The following is a 10324-nucleotide window of genomic DNA, read 5'->3' as shown; positions in this document are numbered from 1 at the left end:
GTCATGTCTCTTATTCTATTCTTATTCTAATCTAATGTTTGAGTTACAAATCAGTTTTCATATTTACATGGTTACCTGCAGCAGGTTCAGGTAAAAATATGCAAAAGCTTTGATGCGAACTAAGAAAGGGAAAACTTCAACCTTTGTTAGAAGGCCAGATGTTTTTGTTTGAGGATTTGACAGTGTCTATTTGCCTACCACTGTATTATGCTTTACATACGATATATAAGATAGACCACTTGTTGCTGTGGAGTGGTACATGTTTGAAGTTCTTGATAAAGCTGCAAAGATGTGTCGCCCCCCAGTGGTCTGGTGCATGCAAAAAACACAAACCAGCGCCCAAGTTTTCAATCAATCATCAATCAGTCACTCCTTTTTACTTAATTAGATTTAATTCTGTAGTCCATACAGACTCTTTGTGCTAAAACGATTGAATTACCTCATTTATCAAACTTTTTTACTTTCTAAACTAATGTGCAGGATAAAAATCACACATGAAATCACGCAACTCATTCACCTACAGTGTTTTTCATATGAGGTTAAAAATGCAGTCAGGTGCCAGCAGGTGACACAAACATCAGTCATTCAGTGAAACAAGAGACTGAAATACAGTTTTCTGAAAGAGAAATGTGCAAAATCCTAACGTGGAATGGTTTCATTCAGCAGTGATGTCTGGGCCAGAGATTACAGTGGTGCTGTGTGAGATCCAAACTGGTAAACACACAGGAATATTTGACAGGAGTACGTCTTGATAAGTATTTTTGTGCATTTGTTAAATTTTTACATATGTAAACGCTGTTGTAGAAAAGTCTCACAATAAACTATAAAATAGTATCATCACCAAAATCATTACCTCCATTGTTTACATCATCATACATCATCTTCATCATCTTCATCATAACACTCACTCTCCTCGCCTTCATCACCCATCATGAGGTCAGGTGTCAGAGTACAGTTCAAATGTTTTCCTCAGGAATGTTTCTTAACCTCTTCTCCACTGACTTCCTGCGCAGACAGGAAGTCCATGATGAGCTTTGCAGCTTTCCTGGGTCGCTCCAGCGCCACAGAGTGACCGCAGTTGTCCAGCAGCTCCACCTGGCAGCCTGGCACCGCCGCCTGCAGCACTGCTGCCCCCGAAACATCCAGCACCTGAGGCAGGAGACAGGTTTATTACCAGCTCGTCACGTTTGGAGATTTATTGTATTGATTCTTTATTAGCCACGTTAGCGGCACAGCTCCATGGATGGCATTGGTTACCTACTGACTTTTCTTCTAGCGCCACCAAGAGGTTCACATTTGTGGTTTTGAATAAAATGTGTCAACAACTATTGGATGGATTGTCATGAACTTTGGCACAAATGGTGATGCCCCGCTCAGGATGACCTGAAATAACCCCGGTGATCTTTGATTTGTGGCCAAAAATCTGCAGATCTAATGATGTATTTTTTGCTTATTGCGTAACTGTTAATTATTTCACTTCCCTCCTCTTTTAAAAATCTTTTAATATTTTTTTACTGCAGTTTAAATTCTCTGTTCTTTTTTCTTTTACTTTATAAAGCTGCATTTTGTCTAAAATGTGCTACATAAATAAAGTGTAGTAGTACTGTCTTTATAATTTTCCTTTTTATTACATGATATGAAATATTTGATGGGACTCTATTGATTACAACTGACATCCTGAAGGTGTGAGTTGTAAATACTTAGAGAGATGTTGATGTATTTGATGGTACAGTTTGAGCCGGGAGGTGAAGACTTTATGGGACTTTATGGTCACATGTTGATGAGGATATGATGTTGAGACGTTGCAGTCGTACTACACTGTGCCACCTCCCTTTTCCTTTAACATATTTCGTTTCTAAACGACCGTCGCTGTGATTCATCTACCTGGTCTTCCTTCCCCCAGATGACCTGCACAGGTGCTGTGATCAGATGAAGATGTTCCTGCAGTGAGTGACGAGACTTCTCCCCCACGATCTCCATGAACACTGAACCACACACACAAACACACACACGCACAGTAAATCAACAGAACACATTGTAAGCATCCTGCAGAAACTGTAATTAATGCATATAAAAAGTAACTACAACAAAACTAAATAAAAGTAAATGTATAAAACACATGTAGTTTCCATACACCATACATTCTCAAATAAAAGCTGGAATAGTCTAAAATAAAGTCTGGACGGTGCAACTTAAACTATGATGAGTCTGATCATTCTCACCACTCTGCTGCAGTAATTAATTAATTCCAATAACTTCTATTTTACTTTTTTTCACTGTTTAAATAATGCCAACGAAATTCAGAACTTTGTTATTTTTTTATTTCGATCCTCATTAACGTCCACAAAGTGGTCACTAGTCTTCACACGGAGATGTTTCTGATTAAAAACCTGCCAGAAAAGATTATTTTCTATGAGCTCCTGCAGGGCTTTTATTGTGAAGTAAGTTTAACTGACAGCAGCTTAACAGCAACTGAAAAAAACACAGCACAGTAGAAAAACTGTAAATAATTGAAAAGAGTATCAGTTTTAAAAAGATAAACTGGGAGCAGCAGAGAGGTGAGTAGTGACTGATGATGGACTGATGGAGCTGGTTCTGTGTAAATGTTACACTGACTTTAACAAGACAACTGCAAATTAAAACAAGCAGATCAGAAAAGAAGGAGAGTTTTCACATGAAAAGGGAACTTGATGCATAACTGGCACAGAGAAGATTGTTCTGTGGAGCAATGAAAGAGGAAGAAGAGGTGGAAGAGGAGGAAGAAAAGAAGGAGAAAAGTAGCAGAGTGACTTCATAGACTGACCTTCTCTGTAGAAATCATTGTTGGGGATCCTGTTTTCCAGAAGACCTCGCATGACCTGATGACAGATACAGAAACACACACACACAAACGTCCATCACATATGATATACATATACTGTATATCTACAGACCGAGTTGTGTGAAGCCTTGAAAGAGTCTTAATCTGGATTTCAGTCCAGTACCTGTCGGGGGAGGTTGAGGGGGGTGTGACAGCAGAGTTTCAGCATGTTCTCCAACTCCTGAGGAGTGGTGGGGATCAGAGGAATCGCCTCCTGCTTCTGATTCTTCTCCATCTCCCTCAGATAACTGATGAACTCAGAGTCTGTGGGATAAACTAGACCTAGAGAGGAGGAGGAGGAGGAGGAGGAGGAGGAGAGGAGGAGGAGAAGGAGGAGGAGGAGGAGGAGGAGGAGAAGGAGGAGGAGGAGGAGAGGAGGAGGAGAGGAGGAGAGGAGGAGGAGGAGAAGAAGGAGGAGGAGGAGGAGAGGAGGTGTCTGTAATTCTACGTCATGAAACACTCTCAGGTTTGAATCCTGGAGGGAAACAGTGAAACACTGCACAGGTCAGACGCCTGCTGAATTTACCTGCAGGGCACAGCAAGCTGACGCTGGACAGGTGAGCAGGGTAGCGGGCAGCGTACACTCCTGCCACGTTCCCACCCATCGATGTGCCGACCAGGTGGAAGGGCCTTTTATCCAGACCGACGCTCTGCACAAACTGCACAGACAGAGAAGTGTCACCTACTTTATTGTCTCTCCAGAGAGCAACAGTGCATCCACCCACCCAGTGGCTCTGTGCAGCGCACAGATTTGAGTTTTAGTCTCTGTTCAGGCACGATGGAGGACACCAAACCTGGCAACCTCACTGTGATTACAAGCTGCACCCACTGCACAAAACAAGAAATAGTTCCAGCAGGTATCTCCCCCCGAAAACCTCAAATTGTTGTTTTACATTTTTGTTTGTGTGCTGATTAAAGACATGAGATTAACAGCCATCTTCTCATTATAATCTCATAATAAAGGGCAATTGGTGTATTTCCCAAATTGTTGAACTATTTCTTCTAGTGACACAGCAACAGAAAGATTAAATTAAAAGGTAAATTACAATGACCCCGGTGTTTGTTTTATGAAGAATATTGGGGCTGATGTTGTGTAGTCTCATCCTTAAACTACAGCGGGCTCTCTAAATCTATGTTTCCCCACGGTGTGAGGGTCTTGCACAGACCTGGTGGATACGGCCGACCTGGCCCTGGATGCTGTAGTCCTCAGCACAGGTGCGACTTGTCCCCTCGTGTCCTGGCATGTCCACACACACCACATGCTGGTTCCTGGGAAAGTGCTGAAGAGTAAAACAAACACTATTAAGACTGACAGAAATGAGATTTGTGTCCCAGTAGCCAAACTACGCAGTCATTCAGAGCAGGTTATGAGCAGGTTGTATGTTCTCACTGGAAAAGTGACGAAATGTGGTCAATATTTGAGCGTATGTGTGTTAATATGTAAATGTTGTGTAGAATTAGTTGGATTTGAGACTTAATATACATCCATCCTTTCCTCTGTGCTTCTTTAATCCCTCCTCCCTTTCTTCTGTCCATCTTTCCCTCATGCATTTCTTCCTTTAAACCATCTCTCCTTCTTTCCATCCTTCATGCTTTCCTTTAATCCCTCCTCGTGTCCTCCATCTTTCCTGTCTCTCTTGATACCTTCTTTCCTTTCCTCCTCTCTTCCTCTTTATCCTTTCTTATTCCTGTCCTTCCTTCCATCAATCAACGCTCGCTTGTGAACATTTCTTTGTGTCTATGTGTTCTGAAGTGATGAGCTGGGCATGACAGTGTGAGTGTATGTGTTACCTTGATGACGGGCAGCCACATGTCCTTGGTGGCGGAGAAGCCATGCAGCATCAGCAGTGATGGGGTGGCGCCCCCCGGCGTCCCACGGCTGGAATAACAGAAGCGGTAACTTCCACTGTGAGAGTAGTGGACCACCAGGCCCAGCCGGCGGCGCCAGTACCTGTGGAGGATTATTATGTTATGTTATGTGAATATTTTTGTTGTGAATGGCATAATGTGTTATAATAAAAAGAAAATGTCAGCCCAGAGGATGACGTGTCTATCACAGCCCACAGTTCCTAAAGAGAGATTTAGATTGTGTGTGGGGAGATTACAGAGCCACACAGGTAGCTGCTGTAGCTGACATGAGTCTCATACATACTATATATTATACTATATACTATATATTAATATTCTTATCTAGCTATACGCTTCTTCTTTTCTTTTTTATCTATTTCTATGTGAAGCACTTTGAGTTGCCTCTGTGTCTGACATGTGCTATATAGATAAACTTGCTTCTCCTTCAGTATCAAGCAGATGTGAACAGTAAACAGTGATGATTTAACTGAGCTCTAGCTGTTGTTGCTTCACTACCTGAACATAACTGTGCACTGTGGTTCTACACTACAGCTTTTTATGAGACAATAAGTTTGTATTGGGGGGGCACTAGAGGAAAGATCAGGGGCTCACTAACATCAGAGGGGTTCATCCTCTGAAGAGCAGGGTGTGATCAGGAAATCGTTTACATCTGGTCAGTAGCTGTCAGGACCTTGTGCCACTCTGGACCAAAGCATCAGGTGTTTTCCACAAACTAAGAGTCTGCATGTTTACAGCGACAAAAGTAACAGGCTGATGTGAAGCAGGTGATGTTTAGCATGTTAGATGGTACCATCTTAGTTTAGCATGTTAGCATGATAACATTTGCTAATTAGCACTAAACGAAGTCCAGCTGACACTGATGGTAATGAACCTGAGGCTGTAGATTAAAGTCAGGGGAACACCAAGGTTATTTTAGTTCATCCTGGAGGGCACAGACGTCTGCATCAGATTTGATGACAATAATTCAACTATTGCTGAGATAGTTCACTGAAAGCCATGAATGATGTGAAGCGTGGGGTCGCGCCAGAGGAAAAGTGAAGGACCACAGTAGCACTATTCATCCTCTGCACAAAATGTTCTGGTTACAGTAGAACAGAAAAAAATCTGTTCTTCTAAACATTTTCTTTACTTGTCCCTGTTGGTCATGTTGTTATTATTACCTAATTTTATTTTGTGTAACTGTTTCAGTGTTTTCTAACTTGACATTCAACTTTTATTCAAGTTACAAAGCTGCTGATAAAACTGTTACATGACAGTGACTCAGCACTGGGTGTGTGTGTGTGTGTGAGAGAGAGAGAGAGAGAGAGAGAGAGAGAGAAATAGCAATAATAATCAGTTTTCCCTTTCCTTTTTTTTTTTTTTTTTTTTTTACAACTTAGTCAAAGTCCAGTGGGAAAGGTCACACTACTAACAATCCTGCTCCTTCACAATAAGAGCGTATTTGAGAGACAGTGACATTACAGATCAGCAACAGCCTGCAATGTAATCAGAATGTTTGTAGTTGTTCCAAAAGGCCAAACTCGCGGTGAAATGTTGACCTTTACAGAAAAGACAGAGCAGTGATACTGTTTAAAAACTGGGATGACAGCACATGTTTTCATGGAGTTGCAATCACTTATTCACATTAAAGGTGGAACAACTGCTTGTGTAACAAATGAGGAAAGAGAACTGAAGAGAAGTTTAAACCTCTGCACAGCTGATCAGTCACAGCCACCCTAATGCAGCGCCAGAAAGACGAGGGTAAACCATCCAACCATCTGACCAGCAGTTTGAACTCCATTCTGCAGTAACTTGCTGGTTCAACTACATTCATATGTGCATAGTGTATTTGCCATTTTATGTGTAGTGAACTATTGAAACTATAACCATAAAGGGAGTGTTTCTGTCTAATGTTTTATTTTTGTTTTACCATTGCCTCTCCACTGTCGTTGAACCCGTTCTGACAGCCCTGCCCCCCCTTTCCTTTCATCCTGACCACAGTGAAGGTAGCCCAGGCAATGCATTCATCAGGCAGTCACCACCACACACTTGACCTTTGTCTAGTCCCTGTGCAAAAGCCAAGGTCTGTGCTCACACAGTGACATCATCATGGATAAAAAAAACCTCCTGGAAGAATCACTGTTTAATCATCATTTACAAAACCAAAGTTGATATTCCAGCACTTTTATTCCAGCACTTTCCCACGATCAGATTTTTGGTTTGACTCAACCAAGCGGCATTTTTTTGCTGGAATGTGACTTTTTTGTTATAATTTTGTATCACGTCTTAATTTCTACTTTTTTCTAAGCAGCTCTAGTTAAATAAACAAGATTTCTCCATAGTATAGCTTTACTGTAGCTCAGCTTCCTCCAGTGTGAAGTAATTGGTAACTTGCATTGGTAAGTTTGAGAGTTGTGTAATGACCTCTTAATAAAGAAGTATAAATCCACCTTTAGGAGCAAGCCATGAGTGGACATAGGTGACTAACTTTGATGCATTCTTTAATTTTGATCTGTTATTTTTGAAAAACATCAACTCATGAAGTCAGAGCTGTCAGATCATTGTTGACAGCGGTATAAGTTCATTTGGTCCCTTCTCCAGGACACAGCTAACACCACCTCACCAGAAAACAGCAGCAGTCTCACTGTGCTATGCTACAATATACTGGCATTAGCAGGATTTCTTAAATTCTCATAAACATGATCCAGTCTGTCGTTTTCCTGAGTGTGTGAGTGTTTTACCAGTTGTAGGCCTTTAGGAGCGCTCCAGGCCAGAAGATGAAGGAGGTGATGAAGGCGAGAATGGGTACAACCAGAATACCTCCTGCGAGCATTATTGTTTTAGTCACACCCAGCTCCATGTCTGCACAATCCTTTAAAAAATAAAACACACAAACGTCATCATCTCAGCTCAGTTTCTGAAATGTGGATTATAATGAGCTTAAAGGCAGTTTCCCCTTTCCTTCTGTCTGGTTAAATAAACTATTAAAGGTGCTATATGTGGTTTTTTGTTATTGCTACAGAGCCAACATTAGCATAAACACTGAAGTTAGCATGCTAACCAGCTAGCCTCGGCCCGTTCCCTTAAATAAAACATCTTTGTGGTAGTGAGTTACTTCAGCGTCCGGTCTTCCTTCAGTTCAGCAGGAGAGGATGAAGAGGCGCAGCTCAGAGGACGCAAGCGCAATGATGACTGACGGTCTTCGAACGCAACCACTCTCACCACCACCACTACCTGGTCCTGGTCCTGGTCCTGGTCCTGGTCCTGGTCCTGGTCCTGGTCCTGGCAGGAAACCACCTTCAACAATGCTTCAAAAGTTTGCTTGTCTGCTGAGTCAGATGAGAAGGTTAATGTAGGTTTTATATGTGTGTGTTTAGAGAAAGCACAGGACAGAAAGTCTGCACATCTACCTGGTGAAGCAAGTGCAAAGGAGCAGGATCCACAGTGGCCAAGAAAAAATCCTGCACACTCCGACTTGCAAAAGAAACATTTATTCGCGACATTTCGCTACTAGACCTTAATCGAAAAGTCTTCACAAATAAATTGTTTGTTTTGCAAGTTGTATTTTTTGATAGCCACTAGAGATAGCACCCAACACACTTAGCCTAGCTTAGCACAAAGCCTGGAGGCAGCCTGTTAGCCTCCCTCAGCTCCTTTTCTTGCCAAGGAGCCTCCTACCATGTTATTAATCCCAAAATGTCAGCGTTCCCATTTTAATGTCGGTGAAATTTGGTGCTTTTGTGAGTCCTCATAAAACAAGAAAATACAAGATATTTTCCCTCAATATCTGAAATAAAGTGATCACCACATTATCACCATTAAACATTTTAATTTTATAATAATCTCAAAAGTAAAAGTGGAGAAGTTTTGTCTTTTACTTTGTCTGTTTTTGTCTGTTTTTGGTGTGAGAGGCAGTTAAAAGAGAGGATATCTGCTCCTCTTTTAAGTCAACATAAGCCTCAATGTTCATACATATAAGCATATAGTGACAAACAGTTGACTATTTCTAGCTTGTTTAATACAAGATTTTTTTTCATTTTTAGTATTATATCTCATTTCCAATTTTACTTGTTTTCTTCCAGAAATGTTCTAATGGTCTGTTTGTCTATGTGTAACACTGCTGTATAATTCAATATGATCATGTAAACACATGGATACATGCAGCCTGTATGTAAAAATAATCCAGGAAACCAACACAGAAGAGATTTACTGTACAAACTCCTCCCACTGGTGAAGACAAATTAAAAGCACTGAAAAGTTAAAAGGACGATGAGCGATTGGTCCAAAGACCATAGTTATGTAAATGACTGATGTCAAAATAAAAGTGTGTAAAGGTCAGTAGCATAGAAAAGAGTGTAAAACTGCAGTTTACATCAAGGAAGCGAGAACGGAAGCTCACCTTCACTAATTCATCTCGTTTCCTCTTAGTTTTAGGAGAATTTCTACATTTTATTTTGAAGGTTCAAGGGTGAAAAAACAGGTTTGAAGCAGCTCAGCGAAGCAGCAGGTAAAAAAATCAGACATTTCAGACACAGGTGCATCCTGGTTGGGATTCATCTCACAGTCAGGCACAGGAACAGTCAGGCACAGGAACAGTCAGTCAGGCACAGGAACAGTCAGGCACAGGCACAGGAACAGTCAGTCACAGGAACAGTCAGTCACAGGAACAGTCAGGCACAGGAACAGTCAGGCACAGGAACAGTCAGTCAGGCACAGGAACAGTCAGGCACAGGCACAGGAACAGTCAGGCACAGGAACAGTCAGTCACAGGAACAGTCAGGCACAGGAACAGTCAGTCACAGGAACAGTCAGGCACAGGAACAGTCAGTCAAACAGTCAAATCACCCGTTTCCACCGTGACGTGTTCACTGTCACCTGTACAGGAGAGGACACCTACCTGTCAGCGTCCTCCTCGAGCTGTCACCGCCGGCTGTCCTCCATTAGGTCCGCTACTCCCCCTCCTTCCAACACCCTCTGATCTGCGCTTAAAGGGGAAGTACAAAGAGAGGGCCGTGCTGCGTTCACGGAGTGTTAGAAATATTAAAAACCGTCTTTGTATGCATGTGAGAGCAAAGAAACCCCAGACGAGGGCGACACAAGCCCACTCACACTCACATCTCTCCCTGTTTGTGACTGATCGTAACCGGATTAACTGTCTCGGGGGCTCCGGGACAAAAGTGTATCATTGTGGATTCACTGATTTTGACTATATATGGCAGTTTCATTGTCTCCTCAGACACACAGAAACAATCCAGTGGGCTACTACAGAGCTGAAATGATTAGTTAACAGATTCGTCAACTCACAGAAAATTTGTTTGAAATTATTTTCGATAAGTTATTAATAAAAGACATTTTTATAAAACAAAAATACCAAAAAATTCACAGTTACAAGCTTCATAAATACGAATAATTCCTTGTTTTCTATGACCGTGAACTCATCATCTTTGTGTTTTTTGAGTGTTGACAGAAAAGCAATTTGAACATTAACTCGGACATCAGGGAGTAGTGATGTCATAGTGAACAATTTTCTGATATTTTATAAACTAAATCAATTAATTGATAAAGAAAATAATAATTTTCAGATGCATTGATAATGAAAATAATTGTTAGTTGCAG

General features: G+C 41.4%; 1 protein-coding gene across 6 annotated transcripts; it reads right to left on the bottom strand.

Moving 5' to 3' along the window:
* Positions 1-373: 373 nt before the first annotated feature.
* LOC139631351 (monoacylglycerol lipase abhd6-A-like) lies at positions 374-9691 on the bottom strand. 6 transcript variants are annotated; one of them, XM_071495539.1, is made up of 10 exons: positions 9606-9691; positions 7824-8034; positions 7450-7580; positions 4652-4811; positions 4027-4140; positions 3387-3519; positions 2985-3142; positions 2804-2858; positions 1885-1985; positions 374-1149 (listed from the first exon to the last, which is right to left on the bottom strand). In XM_071495539.1, exons 3-10 carry the CDS (start codon positions 7566-7568, stop codon positions 970-972), a joined length of 1020 nt encoding a protein of 339 aa, XP_071351640.1. In that variant the 5' UTR covers positions 7569-7580; positions 7824-8034; positions 9606-9691; the 3' UTR covers positions 374-969. The 6 variants fall into 6 exon arrangements, with proteins under 6 accessions (XP_071351640.1, XP_071351642.1, XP_071351641.1 ...); XM_071495541.1 differs by having other exon boundaries at positions 7943-8034; XM_071495540.1 differs by having other exon boundaries at positions 7824-8037; positions 9606-9677.
* Between the last annotated feature and the right edge of the window lie 633 nt (positions 9692-10324).

This window comes from Trachinotus anak, unplaced genomic scaffold, assembly GCF_046630095.1.
Source record: "Trachinotus anak isolate AG129_WGS33_773 ecotype Australia unplaced genomic scaffold, CSIRO_AGI_Tana_v1 ptg000013l, whole genome shotgun sequence".
NCBI classification, from domain to species: Eukaryota; Metazoa; Chordata; class Actinopteri; order Carangiformes; family Carangidae; genus Trachinotus; species Trachinotus anak.
This window is presented reverse-complemented; position numbering and strand designations above follow the sequence as displayed.

What these genes read in the sequence shown, in the direction of transcription:
- LOC139631351 (XM_071495539.1), bottom strand. Translation starts at nt 7,568, where the DNA reads ATGGAGCTGGGTGTGACTAAAACAATAATGCTCGCAGGAGGTATTCTG. An exon ending in TGTGGCTGCCCGTCATCAAG is followed by an intron (nt 4,141 to 4,651) that starts GTAACACATACA and finishes TTTACTCTTCAG; the next exon opens with CACTTTCCCAGGAACCAGCA. An exon ending in CCCTCAACCTCCCCCGACAG is followed by an intron (nt 2,859 to 2,984) that starts GTACTGGACTGA and finishes ATCTGTCATCAG; the next exon opens with GTCATGCGAGGTCTTCTGGA.